General features: G+C 42.1%; 1 protein-coding gene across 5 annotated transcripts in view; it reads right to left on the reverse strand.

The window, feature by feature from the left end:
• EXOC2 (exocyst complex component 2) overlaps window positions 1-14,562 on the reverse strand; it is a 204,607-nt gene that overhangs the window by 99,592 nt on the left and 90,453 nt on the right. For all 5 annotated transcript variants that reach the window (XM_073005611.1, XM_007973874.3, XM_073005610.1 and 2 more), the window contains 4 exons: window positions 9,117-9,262; window positions 8,897-8,978; window positions 8,012-8,114; window positions 2,127-2,245 (listed from right to left, as the gene is read on the reverse strand). In XM_073005611.1, coding sequence (XP_072861712.1) covers window positions 2,127-2,245; window positions 8,012-8,114; window positions 8,897-8,978; window positions 9,117-9,262 — 450 coding nt within the window. The remainder of the gene's footprint in view (window positions 1-2,126; window positions 2,246-8,011; window positions 8,115-8,896; window positions 8,979-9,116; window positions 9,263-14,562) is intronic.

The following is a 14,562-nucleotide window of genomic DNA, read 5'->3' on the forward strand; positions in this document are numbered from 1 at the left end:
TTCTTAAATATCAAGCCTAGAAAAAATGGAATCAGAGCTGGAAAGTACTCAAACCCAAGCCAACTAATTCATGACAAAACTATGCTAGAAATAAACAATGGCGACCTCTCCATTGTACTTCCTTCTCTGCCAAGACTGCTCTCCTGTTACAGCTCCGAATCCTCCCAGGGACCTGATGAGGACCACTACCCTTTTTACGTCATCCAGTTAGGGGCTCAGGCCACTGACCCTGCATTTGCCAGAGTCACCACCAACAGCCTAAGCGCAATCACAAGGGCGTTTCTCTTTTACCTTCTGCTTCGTCTCAGGGATTTTGCTGACCACTCCCTTCTGTGTTTCTCTCCTGCCATGACCACCCTCCTTTGTTCCCCTCACAGGCTTCTCTTCCTCTACCAGTCCCTTAAACATTACTTGTCAGGACTCCTTCCTGGGTTTGCTTCTTTTCTCATCTTCCTGGGTAAATGCGTGAGTTCCAAGGGACCACCTGTACGCCCACCATGCTCAAATTTCTCAGGCTCTAAATCCAACTACTTTCATCTCTACTTCCGTGTCAGATAACCCCAAGTCAAGCTGTCCAAACAAAGGGGCAGAATCGCTTTTCTCTCCCATGTTCCCTAACTCAATGGCACCACCACCCTAACTAGCTGCCAGTCAGCCATCTGGATATCACTGCTCATCCCTTCCTCCTCTTCCTTCGTCCATCATCCAGCCCTATCAATTCTATTCCTGAACGGCCCTAGAGTCCATGCTCTTCCTCACATGCCCACCACCTCCACATTAGGTGGGGTGCCTGTCTCCTCACCAGCTTCGCTGCTCTGGACTTGCTCCCTCTCATCCACCCACCACGGACGGCCAGAATCGTCATCTTTCCAAAAGTAAGTCTGAGCTTGTCTTCCCCCAATCCACTGGCCGCCGCTTAAAATCCGTCACCGACTCCCCAACGCGCTCCGGGTGAAGTCTGAACTTGTCACAGGGGCCAAGAAAGTGCGTCTCCTCACTCCGCCTCCACGCTCTAAGCTCCAGGCACACGGGATTCAGAGGGCTTTTCTTGTAACCTGTGTATATTCTCCCTTCCTGAACAGTCTTAAATACCTTCCTCCTCTATTTCAACTGGCCAATGCAGAGAGCCTTCTGATCTCAAAAGAGATGTCACTTCCTTCAGCTCTCAGAATGTCACTCCCCTGACCTCAAAACCCGGGATCAGAGGCTCCTCCTAAGCACTCCAATGTCACTTGGAACTTCCCCAGTCATAGGAAACAGCACATCATATTCTAACAGCTGGCTAGTTCCCTGTCTCCCCTACTACTTTGTGAGCTTGCATAAGCCAGGCCCTTGTCTGTTGTCCTGACTACTGTGACTTTAGCACCCAACAGTGTCTGCAGCATAGCAGGCATTCAATATACTCAATATTCTTCAAATGATAGCATACAAACAAAAGCCAATAAACCTGCATGCAAATAGACCTTTGACTTCTCTCCCCCAGCTTCCCTCAGGGCCGCCACACAGGTGGCCCCTTTCTCAGGTGGAGGTGGCTAGTAGGCACTTTTCATCCTTCCAGTTCTAATACGGAGGCTTCTCTGAGACAGTCCCACACCAGCCATCTAAAGCATTCTCCTCAGTCACTCCCTTTTGGAACATCCTGATTTTCTTTTTTCTGTTCATCACCTGTCCCAGCATTTATTCGGTTAGTCACATGCCTCGTGGCTTTCCCCTCCTCCAGCAGTAACTCCGGGAGGCAGTGGCTCCGTCTTGCTAGCACTGGGCGCAGTGCCTGGCACACAGCAGGACTCAGCATACACGTGACGAAACGATGTGCAGACTGGCAGTTACCAAAGACCGATGTCACTTCCTCAGCATCACGCTGCCTGCCCCGAAATGTCAACGCTGCCCATCAACCACACATCACGCTGCCTGCCCCGAAACGCCAACACTGCCCATCAACCACAAAAACAGACATGATACAAAAGCGGTCCCTTTTCATCAGTACAATGCTAACCGGTGGCTAAAAAACCCACAAAACAAACAAAAGACGATTGGAAGTCATTGCCTTCATCATTAAAACATTCCCAAAACATATTTAAATGACATGAAGGAATCACATAATACACTGGAAGAGAAGTACTTGCCTTTCAGATCTTTCACGTAGCCCTCTTTGCAGCTGTGCATGAGCTGAAGGATCCACTTGTGCTGGGCTCCAATGCATTGCCACGCAGGGTCACCAGGGGTATGAAGGTCAGACAGGTACCTGAAAAAGCAAGTCCAAAGTTGAGGCCAAAGGGAAATGCTGGCATATTTTAAAATCATTACTTTTTAAAGGCTACAATTATATCAATTAGTCTTGTCCCCTGTCAAAGATTAGTCTTTAATTAGTTCTCAATGAAATATATTCAAATTTCTCAGCTAAGCGAGATGGCTCCTGCCTGTAATCCCAGCACTTTGGGAGGCTGAGGTGGGTGATCACCTGAGGTCAGGAGTTTGAGACCAGCCTGGCCAATGTGCTGAAACCCCGTCACTACTAAAAATACAAAAATTAGCAAAGGGTGGTGGTGTGTGCCTGTAATCCCAGCTACTCGGGCGGCTGAGGCGGGAGAATCGCTTGAACCCAAGAGGCAGAGGTTGCAGTGAGTGGAGATCTCACCACTGCACCGCAGCCTGGGCGACAGAGCGAGACGCCATCTCAAAACAAACAAACAAACAAACAAATAAACAAACAAGCAAACAAACAAAAAATAAATAAATAGCAGAGCTTAAAATTTTTTTTCATATAATAAATGAAAAAACTATTAAGAAGAGCTCTCTGTAAAAAGACAAGGACGATTTGCAGTGATCCATCTACTCGATGAGCATTTCTCTTTATATTTACATTTAGCTCACAGAGTTTTTCTACTGAGTTCAGAGTCATTACATTGGACACAGGTGGGAGCCAGCAGACACTGGGCAAATAGTTTTTAAACTGCAGCTTTTTAATTCCTTTCTGATATGAAACACGGCCACGAGATGGCAGTATGGCACCGCTTCTAGCGACATGAGGGCCAACCCAACTGTGAGGAGATTGGAGTCAACTCACCTCTAAAATCCACACTCATGACTGAGAAAATATTTCCCTAGAAAATACAGTATAGTTCGATGCTTTTCTTAGTTCCTAAATATTCTTAAAATATTTCAAGTCTTTGTATATAAAACACCTAAACCCATAGAGACCATTTAAATATATTTCAACAGAAAAACTTCTGTCAAATATTATTTAAGATTTGGCCCTCAGCCCTCACAAAATATAAAATACAGCAAGCTAAATCCAATTAAATCAACTCCAAGAGCATGTCAAATGAATTTATTGTCTTACAACTGTTGTTAAGCCATATGCCGTCCTTTGTCTCTGGTCTAGAGGTTTCTGTTCAGTGGCAAATGTCATCAATGGCTCCAGGCTGACCTGGGGCCAGACCTCAGTCCCTCAGGGGTGTGCCCATGCTTCCAGCCCATTCCTCCAGTGGTGAGCATGTGTTACTCAGGTATCTCAATCAGCAGCCAATCAGAGGAGAAACAAATCCACTTTGTAATATGTTAGCAACAAATAAAATGCTGAGAACACTGATATTCCCAGCTGACGGGCAGGGCCTGGGTGCTGTGGGGAGCTGGATATCCAGGCATCTGCAGAGAGGCCACACTCAGGCTGCCCAGAGGTGGCCAAGAAGTGCCATCTCCTCCCTGTGACCACCTGCAGCTGCAAACAGGATGTGTTTCTGTGCGGAGAAGGTGGCAGCTCAATTAGAAGGAAGAGCTTTGCTCAGATTAAGAAGTCACCAGGGCTCCTCCTCATAAATAGGAATAGCATCCTGAGGAAAAAACTACAGTCTAACCAGTTACATTTAGCTTGGCACAGGGGATTGATTTCAGATTCCAAAATCCAAAATCTGATTCTTTCTGTCACACAGACTTTCTTCTTTTATTACCTGAACGCTAAATACAACAAATAGTACATTGTGCCTCTTCTTCCCAAAGAAGTGATTCTATGCTTTCCTGCTGGGGATAATGCATTTCAGTTCTCCCTAAATAGGCTTGTTTTGCCTCCAAACACCTCTGCAATACTTTCTCCCAACACTTTCACTCACGTAGCCCTCAGATTCGGTATTAGCAGTAAAATATAGAGATATTCTTTTAGGGACGGTGTTCCTTTTAATGTTAAATTACTGAACAGGAATGTAGATAGTTCAGTACAAGGGTTCCTTTTCCAGGAGTACAGCTAGAGGAACCAATAAGCTTTGTTTAGTAACTTTTTACATTAGACGTCTCTTTAAAATGTTGACTGTGTCCTTGCAAAACTTACTAACAAAAGACTTTTTCTATCATCTTATTAACGTGCACTAAGGTAAAGGAGTTTATAAGAGTTTTACAAAGCAAGATAAAGTTGTTCTCTTAGAAATTCTAGACTCAGTTCAAAAGTATGACAACTTGTGCTGGGCTCTTCAAATAAGTTTCTTGTTTACTTTTAGGATGCAGCTAAAAATAAGTTCCATTTCAAAGCTCTTTGTTTAGAACGATACATGTTACTGTCATTTCTTTTAAAACTGCATATTAAGAACACTTTTTAAAAAGGCTTTTTAGATTAAAAAGCAATGTAAAGAATGTTAATTATGATGAACACAGGATCAGTATTTTAAAATTTAAGAATTAAGAAAGTTTTTAGTCACATTCTGACGTGATCTTCTCACAGCTACACTGCTGTGGAAAGGGATATGCAGACCTTTGCTTCCTGCCAGCATCAAGGCAGAAATAAGGAGAGGGAGAAGAACTGGGAAGGTTTAAATTAGACAAAATAGTGAACGATATTGGAAAAAATTGTGCACAATAGTAAGACAATATAGCGGTAATCTGATTTTCCCTTCTACTGTGCATAATTTGAACTATGTAAGAAAATGAATACATTTTTGTTCATGATAAAGCTATCTCTATTCCTACTTGATGTTCACAAATTTCAAAGTCCAACAGGTATTTGACCTGGTTCTGATCTTATTTTTCTATTTCTTAGTGACTAAACATTTAATTTAAAAAGGTAACGATTGCTCAGTATTTTCTCAAAGCATCATAAATAAAATAATCATTTAAAAATACATAAATTATTGTTGACTTGTCTATATTTTTGCTCTTTTGCCTTTAAGATGACAGGAAAAATGGTAGTTAAAAGGCTACTTAAAAGAATCCTTTTTGGCACCACCACCTTTTAAAGGATATCCAGTAAGTTACATAGTCATAAGAACTGCACGAGTTATCCATTCAGATGGTAACTCACAACATAAAGAATTTGTACACTCAGTAAGATTTAACACATTACTATAGGCAAGTTTAAAATAACAAGTGTAAACAGGCCAGAAATACGCAAAGCACACACAGCGAAGGAGCAGAGCAGGAAGCAGCAGCCTCAGGACGTCTGACGCTACCCAGCTGCGTGTCCTGGACACAACGCTCAGCCCCCCTGGAACTCTGGAGCTTTCTAGGTAGAAAATAAAGCAGTGGGATAACTAACGTGTGGTTTATTTCCAGCTTTAAATTTCGAGGATTCCACAAACCAGGAAAAACCCCACATACATTCTTTCTTATGAAGGCAGCTTAGAGAGAAGCAAGGGTGGGCTCTGAAGCCAAACAGGCATCGCATCCCCCCAGTCACTGTGTGTGCTGGGCAAGCTTCGGCGTTTTCACCTGTCCAATAGGCACCACACAAGCGTCCCCCCAGTCACTGTGTGTGCTGGGCAAGCTTCGGCGCTTTCACCTGTCCAACAGGCACCACACAAGCGTCCCCCCAGTCACTGTGTGTGCTGGGCAAGCTTCGGCGTTTTCACCTGTCCAATAGGCACCACACAAGCGTCCCCCCAGTCACTGTGTGTGCTGGGCAAGCTTCGGCGTTTTCACCTGTCCAATGGGCACCACACAAGCGTCCCCCCAGTCACTGTGTGTGCTGGGCAAGCTTCGGCGTTTTCACCTGTCCAATGGGCACCACACAAGCGTCCCCCCAGTCACTGTGTGTGCTGGGCAAGCTTCGGCGTTTTCACCTGTCCAATGGGCACCACACAAGCGTCCTTTCGTGGTGGTGATCAGGATTAGAGAGGACACGTAGAACACATCCCACAGGGTGCCTGAGCACGCCGCACACCTGCAGGGGTGGCAGCCTGCAATCACAGCGCCCTCTCTTTATCCCACCACCAGTGCCTCTGCTGGCTTCCTCCTGGGCAATACTAGTATGCTGCCAGGGACGACAGCTCGTACTCCCGCCGTACGCCTCGTTACTAGGTCACGGCTCCAGGTGTGGATCCTTTCCCTGTTCACAACTGCACACACAGCAGCTTTCAAGTCAGACCCTCTTTCCGAGACAGTCTTTTCTTTTCAGAGACAGGATCTTGCTGTCACCCAGGCTCGAGTGCAGTGGTACAATTACATCTCACTGCAGCGTCAAACTGCTGGGCTCCTCAAGAGATCCTACTGCCTCAGCCTCCTGAGTAGCTGGGACGACAGGCGCACATCCCCACATCTGGCTCATTGTTCATTTTTTTGCAGAGACCAGGTGCTGCTATGTTGCCCAGGCTAGTCTTGAACTCTTAGACTCAAGCAATCCTTCTACTTTGGCCTCCCAAAGTGCTGGGATCACAGGTCTGGGCCACCGTGCCTATTCCTGAGACATTATTTTCAAAGACCACACGGGACCACAGCTAAATTCATAAATACAGAGTCTACTGTCATTTTACAGCCACTGGATACTCAGACAACGTCACTAATTCACGGGGAAAAACCATTAAGTTTGGAAAATAACTTATTCTGAGAACAAAGGCCAAACTCAAAAACTCCTAGCAGAAAATGAGGTTAGTACTTTTAATCACAGATATAAAAACCTGAAAATTTATACGCTTTATCTCCAAATCCTGACATAAACTACACGTATATAAAATTTACGGACTACTTTGTATGTGCTGGGTGAGGTATTAAATCCTTAAATGTATTTCTGATTATCTCTGCAACTACCCTGAGACGCAGATTTGATTACCATGTCCACTTCACAGACGAAGAAACTGAAAAACAGAACTCCAGTCAGTTGCCCAAAGTTAACAGCTAGTTCCCATTATGTGATACTGCTTTGCTCTAAGGCCTTCTCTTCATATCTTGTGAAATTCACCTCTCTTAATATTACTGCAATTTTTTTTTTTTGAGACGGAGTCTCACTCTGTTGCCCAGGCTGGGAGTGCAGTGGCGTGAGATCTCGGCTCACTGCAACCTCCGCCTCCCAGGTTCAAGAGATTCTCCTGCCTCAGCCTCCTGAGTAGCTGGGATTACAGGCACACAGCACCATGCCCAGCTGGTTTTTGTATTTTTAGTAGAGATGGGGTTTCACCGCGTTGGTCAGACTGGTCTCGAACTCCTGACCCAGTGATTCGCCCGCCTCGACCTCCCAAAGTGCTGTGCTGGGATTACAGGCATGAGCCACCGTGCCTGGCCCAATATTACTACAATTTTTAAAAAAGTATGCTCACTTGGTGACTTTATTTCTCTCTCACTGACCACTAAAGGCTTGGAAATCAGAAAGCTATTCCAGGCGAAAACCTTCCAGAACTTACTCTACTGTTAAGCAGCAGCACATCTTGTGGCGTAACGCACTTCCCACCCAGCGTGTGGCAGTGTTCTGCTTTCAGCCACGCAGGGAGCCCCTCTTCACAGCATGCGGGCACCCACACCATCCCCCTAGGCGAGGTACCCCTTGCTCAGCAGGAGGAAGAGGTTGAGACTACTTTTCCTTTCCCGAAAATGGCAGAGTTGTCTTAAAAAGTAACTCCATAACTACTCCCAAATCTATTAGTATTCAAAAGAATTCTGATGTCCTACACCAGACACCTCTAAATGTCTGCTATTTGTCTTCCCCTTCACCATTTCATAATCTCCTAAAGTCCCTCAAGTTAGCCTTAAGGTTACATGATACATCCAGTACCAAACAGATACACATGATTCAGCAAAATGTTTGCAGAAGATTTACCTTATGTAACGCTTCTGGTCATGTAAGGTTGATGGTGTCTCAAGCAATTTATCCAAAAGTAATTCTCTTAAAGCTTCAATCCTTGTTTCTACTTCAGCATAATCTATTTAAAAAGAAAAGAATACACAAGATTTACAGAATGAAAATTTAAAATCAAATTTCAGAAAGCTGAATAGTAGTTGCTTTAGTGGGGTGAGGGCTGACTAACACAGAGGCACCAGGGCCCTGTCTACAGTCATCAGGACACTGTCTCAGGTGTAGGTTACAAGGGTGATTGTATTCGTCAAAACTCACTGACCTCTAACATGTAAGGTCTGCACACTTCACTGCATGTATATTTTACCACAATAAAAAACTAAATTTAGTTTTCTGAGTCCCTACAGATTTCATTTTTAAATTTAATAAAGCCCTGTGATAGTTCTCCTGGTGGATAAGGCTTTAACCAAAAAGCATTTTAAACTTTTATATTTTTCTGTAACTCTGGCATTGGAAATAATTTCAAAAGATGTTGAGTTTCCTTTAAATGAGTTAAGAATTCATAAGTCTATTGGTCTCTCTGAAGACGGGAAGATTAAAATGTAGGTTTCCATCTCTATAAAATACTTGTCATTGATTCTTTCCAGTAAACTAAGACTCCTTAATAGCATTGCGGTTAACAAATGGCAAAGAATGTCTCAGGTTAACAACCTAGTCATGGTTGCTCATTTTCACTACATATCAAATAAGAAAAGTCATCCTGTTATTTCTGAAGTAATTGTTTTACATTTTAAAGAGAGCCTCATATAAACAAAAACTAAAACTCATATAACATTCTTTGCAGAACACATTCCACATTCTTCCTATAAAAGGAAAGTAGAAGTTCTAAAAGTAATAAATGAATCTTACATTTCTTGAAAACTTGCACCTCCGTTTTCCCAAAAAGTGACTTGGCCTTTTCATAATCATTAATAACCACATCATAATCACCCTTTAAAATAAAGAAACATTTTGAAAACTGTCATTAAAGCAAAATGAAGACATTTGGTTAATATAAAAAACATCTTAAAAAATCTTAAAAATGTATGACATCTATAACCATATGTACATAAATAAATATGCACTCTACCTTTTGAATATTCCTTTCAATATTTAGAGGAAGGTTGAAAAGAAACTTAAATCGCTGAAGCACATTGAGCGCATTTCTAGTGGAATCTGCCTTGTCTTTCCGACCTAGGACTTCTTGGAACAATGTGTCTGCAGTATTACTTGCTCCTGTTTTAAAGGGAGGAAAGGAAACTGAGATGAAAGCTGATTTTCATCAGAAAATGTGTAACTGGGCACTAGAAACAAAATGTGAAGACTGCTATTGTAGTTTTACATGAAAACTCAACAGACTGTTTTAAGGTTAGGGTCTCTTTTATGGTTTGCTAAAATAAAATTTCCATTTTGCCTAAGTCTTCTCATATGTTAAGAATGGTATCCAATATAAAAAAACCATATTTACCATGCCCAAATAAATTCTCTACGGTGAACCTACATTTATTTTCGTTACTCTTCTAAACGTTGTAGCCATTATGGGCCCTGAGGTTATTTCAGAACTTCATCCAATAGGGTAAAACACATACATATGCATGTGTGTGCACACACATGTACATTAGCTAAACCCTGTGGACTCAATATCTACACATGGGATAATAAACAAAACAAGGAAATCATTTTCAGAAAAGTTGCTCAGAAGAAATATTTAAAACGAATTCTATTTCTTGGCAGAATTATCTCTACATAGCAGGCAAAGAAAATTACGTAAGCAATTTACAAATGACAAACGTGAAGGCAGCATCATATTTCTTAAATCAGTAATTCTTGTAAAAGTATACATGAGCTGCACATTTCCTAGGTTTTTTTTCTTTTTACCTAAAAGACCTCAAACTATATGAATTGCTGTAATGAAAGAGTTGCTTTATCTAAAGCAAAATTTGCTGTGTACAAAAATAGTTTAAATTTTGCAACTTGTGAATTAGTTTTAATTAACCACAACGAAAGGAGAGAAAAAAGATACACAGCTTTCGGTTGTTTGATCGCTGCTTGTAAAAAGTTTCTGCATTATCTGGTCTAGTGACTCTACTTTAAGCAAAGATGAAAAACTTGCCTCAGTCTCACTGGGTGGCTCACATGCAATATTCTCTAGTGCACACCGTGGGTGGCCTCATCCTGTTAAAAGTCATCTTTGTAACATGATTGTTTTATCTACATAACGTTTAAATTCTGTTGAAATTTTAAAGGCCTGATATAAAAACTTTGTTTTGTCAAGATAACTGTTGTCACCACACGCTATTTAATGTAGAATACTACATTTCTATTATAAGATGAGAAAAAATATATTTCCTTCTTGCCACCAAACCACATAATGGAGGCTAAATTAGTATTTCAAATCTGGTTAGGACTGAAACTTTCTGTGGTCAAAGAAAATTATTTTAAAGAATTTATCATTTAAAAAATACAAATTTCATGAATTGAGGCTCATAAATGAATAGGTATGTATAGGAGCCTGAATCTTTTTAAAAGGTTAATTACTTATATGTTAGATTTGGACGTTAAATCACCAAGCACTGTGTTTTTACATTTTTTATTAGTTTTTAGTATAATGAAATTTGAGGCTAAAAGTATGATTTCAAAATTAGATTTTTCTCATCTTATTTTTAAAGTTGTAAAATATTATCAACTAATAATTTTAACTCCTCTAAAAAGTATGAAAACAGGTACAGGAAGAAAACCCACTTATAATTAAATAAAACAGAGACAGAGAGAAAAATTTATATGTGAAAAATTATAAACTATAAAATTATAAGTTTATTTATGCCAAAATTTATGTACTTATATGTTGAGAATTTTAATTTATACTGAGAAATAAGTTACTGAGAAATTATAAGTTATGAGATTATAATATTTAATTTAGAGATAACTTCTGTCTATAAATTATTGTTCTGTTGTAAATTTTATTGTATTCACAATAAAACTGAGGTTCCTAACTCTGATTATTAGATAATATATTCAGTAATAAAATACATTTAGATAATATATTCAGTAATAAAATACATGAGGGCAGTGAAACCAAGATTTGTGCAAACAGAGAAAAATCACCAGTAGCTCACAAAATGCATTTTACGTCTTTCTTCTCTAGGGCTACTAATAAGACAACAAAATTATGAAAGAAAGGGGTGCTCTTCACACGTGAGGCTGATGTCACAGATAATGCCACCAGGAAGGCATCAACAAAGGTCATCCCATAAAAACCCCCGTGTGCTAATCCACACACACTCTCACACCAAGAACACCCAATTTTAAGGCAGCTGGTAGGGGTTTGAACATCAGTGTCCAGCCACAGAATAAGTCTAACTGGAGTGGATGGCCATGACTCTGGCCTCAGAGGCTGCAGAACAAATCCTGATCTACATTTGGCAGCCTTGGGCAAACTAAGGTCTGGAACTTGGTCCTTTCTCCTCACCCAAAGACGGTCTCCAACACCAGTGAATTTGGACAATGCCTGTCACTGTCTCAGTCACACAGGAACTGCAAGAACTAACAGCAATGCTGTTGTGAACACAGCGTGGCTGCCACCTGTGCAGTCGGGTCTGTAGAGCAGTAAAATTTTCCTACGGTGCAAGATGGGAAGTAAAGTCCAGCCAGCATTACACCTCAATCAGTGGAACTCATACCTGCCCAGTGATCTTACATCCTTAACAAGGGAACAAGCATTTTTATATGTGCCAGGAACTCCTGTCGTCTAGAAGACCTAGTCCTGTAATTCTAATGGTGTCTTATAATTTCAAGCATGTTTATTTAAAGTAAATATTACGCTTTCTCTTATTTCAAAGTGACCATTTGGTCCTTTCCTTGGTACTGACACTGGAGACAGACCACGGAAGTGATTTCTAATCTGCTCTCTGCTTGATGGGAATGGAGAGGTCAGAGGCAGGATAGAAGGAACGCCCCCTCACCTGCTGCCCCACCCACGACAGCACAACGTATCCCAGGAATAAGCAAGTTGAATGAGATTAGGAAGCCAATCATCAGGGCCGCCTGGAAAATTAGGGTAACTCTAAAATGTACAAATTCACAAAGAGACTTAACTACCTCAATTTCAACAGACTAGAAAATGACTAGATAGGCTGTTGGCTCTACCATAATGATGCTACATGGACAAGCACTGAAAGCCTGTTCTCAGCACCATGCCCAACCCTCTATGTGGAGTATCCGGAACTGGAACCTGGGGGATGAGGAAAGAGCTGACGTCAGCACAGGCCCTTCTCGAAAGCAACTGCCAGCATCTTGTCATCTCCAAGCTGAGTTGGCAGCTTGAAACCAACTCCAATGGGAGTATTTACACCTTAGAAATTGGGAAATGCTAATATTAGGGCTAATTTTCTTCCTTTCTTTCCTTTCTTTCTTTCTCTCTCTCTCTCTCTCTCTCTCACCACTTCTGCCTCCTCTTCTTTTTTTTTTTTTTTTTGGAATGCCCGTTGTGAAATATTTGCCAGCCAGCCACTGAGTAAATGTCAGTTTCTTTTCCACATCCTGGCCCTTCTGGATATTCCCTAGTGTTCCAAATCCTTAGCTTTCTTCTTTCATTTTGCACATAGTACTTGGGTTAAATCATTCAATCCTGTTTGTTCAACTACCATCTTCATGCTGGTGACCCCCAAATCTGTGTTTCAAGATGTGTCTGCGAGCGTAAGACCAATCCTTAAAAATATTTTCACTAGACATACAATAATGACAGCTAATAATGACATGAGGCACTGATGCTATGCCAGGTGCGATTCTAAAACCCTCCTGTGTATTAGTTGACCTGCACATGGCTACGTCGCTGTAAGACAGGCACTGTTTTTACCCCCGTTTTATGTTGGAGGCAACTGAGGCACAGGGGTTCTTCAACTTGCCCAGCGTGACGCAGTGGGACACAGGAAGAGCCAGCAAGAACGCCATCGGCACGCCCCTCAGGAATCTCAAATTCAACATGCTGTAAGTTGAACTGAATGTTCTCATCTCCATGCCTCTCCTTATGCCCCAAACATGCTCCTTCATCCATCTGAGGCCGGACATCTGTAAGTCACCAACGACTACTTCCTTTTCCCTGTGTAACATATCAAACCTTCCCTGTCCCTTCCCCTTTCTCACCTGCCACTTGCTCTACCTTCATTAGCAGCCACGTCACCCTTACATTACTTTATTCCATTACTACACACATGACTGCTGACATGGCGTAACATGCCTACCATCCACTGCTGGCTGCTCCCTTCTTGCCTCTGACGTACCTCCCTTCTCATCCATTCCCTACACAGATGGCAGACTGCTCTTTAAAGATCTCCTATCGTTCCGTTATTGAAACTCCTTCGATGGCTCACTATTTGTCCTCAGAATAAAGACAGGTTCCACACTACTGCACAGCAAGTTGGTCAGGGGCAGACCCCGTCTACCCTGAGGCCACACCTCTCCTATCTGCACATAGCCACACTGGACCCTGCTTCCTGGGCTACGGCCCATCTCCCCTCTGAACTCACGCGCTGGCCCTGCTGGGACATTCCTGCCTCCCTCCACTCAGCTGCCCACCGCCAGCCTCTGCTTGTCCGGCTACTTCCTGCTCCTCTCTTAAGGTTCCTGTAACCTCCCCCCTGGTATTCTCTGCACTCAACTGTTTGGCTGGCTTCCCCGTTTGTGGCTTTAGCCACAGCTGAGGACTCCCGCCAGAGCAGTGTTATCACACCATCATCTGGCCACCTGAATATGTGTGTGTGTCTTCCATTCAGTCATAATCTCCAGAGGTAAAGCACACGTTCTATTTTTATATCCCTAGGATAAAGCAAACGTGCTCGATAAATGCTTACAGAAGGAGGACTAAAAGTTGCTGCGTGAATCGATGACCCGTATCTTACTACTCAGAGAGGCGGGACAACACCCCACGGGCAGGCCTTGCTTTGCACAGCGTGCAGGCCTGTGACAGCGGCTGTGCGAGCTAAAACACAGCAAGAGCATCTGATCATCAATGGGAAGATTGCACTTGTTCTGTGATATCCAGAAATTTTTGTTCAAACATTAAAAACTCACTATTGTTGCTTATGAACGAATAACAAAAATTTTTAAAGTACAAAGAATATTTAATATACAATTTAAAACATCAGAAACATTTAAAATTAAAATGCTATATTTATTTGTAGAAAAACTGATCAAGAGTGTTTGCCTTCTTTTTTGTTGTAAAATTTACAATATGAATCAAGCCTCTTTTCTGTGCTCTGACAGATTATCCTGCTCCTTTCTAACTGTGAATCAACTTCTGATGTTTTTTCCTTTGCACCGTCCACATCATGAAACATCTCTGAGGTTCTCTGAGCATTACTTTGAGACATCTCTTGCTTTTCTTCACACTTTCTCACCTATGTTGGTAAGCTCCCCTCCACCAAGTTACTCTTGAGTCTCAAAGAGCAGCAGGGCCTACACCCCCACAGCCAGCTATTCCTTCTGTCACTCTCCATTTGTTGGATTTGCATTTCACTTCCAGTGTTGGAGCTTTCTGG

The sequence above is a fragment of the Chlorocebus sabaeus genome, chromosome 17, assembly GCF_047675955.1.
Source record: "Chlorocebus sabaeus isolate Y175 chromosome 17, mChlSab1.0.hap1, whole genome shotgun sequence".
NCBI lineage: Eukaryota > Metazoa > Chordata > Mammalia > Primates > Cercopithecidae > Chlorocebus > Chlorocebus sabaeus.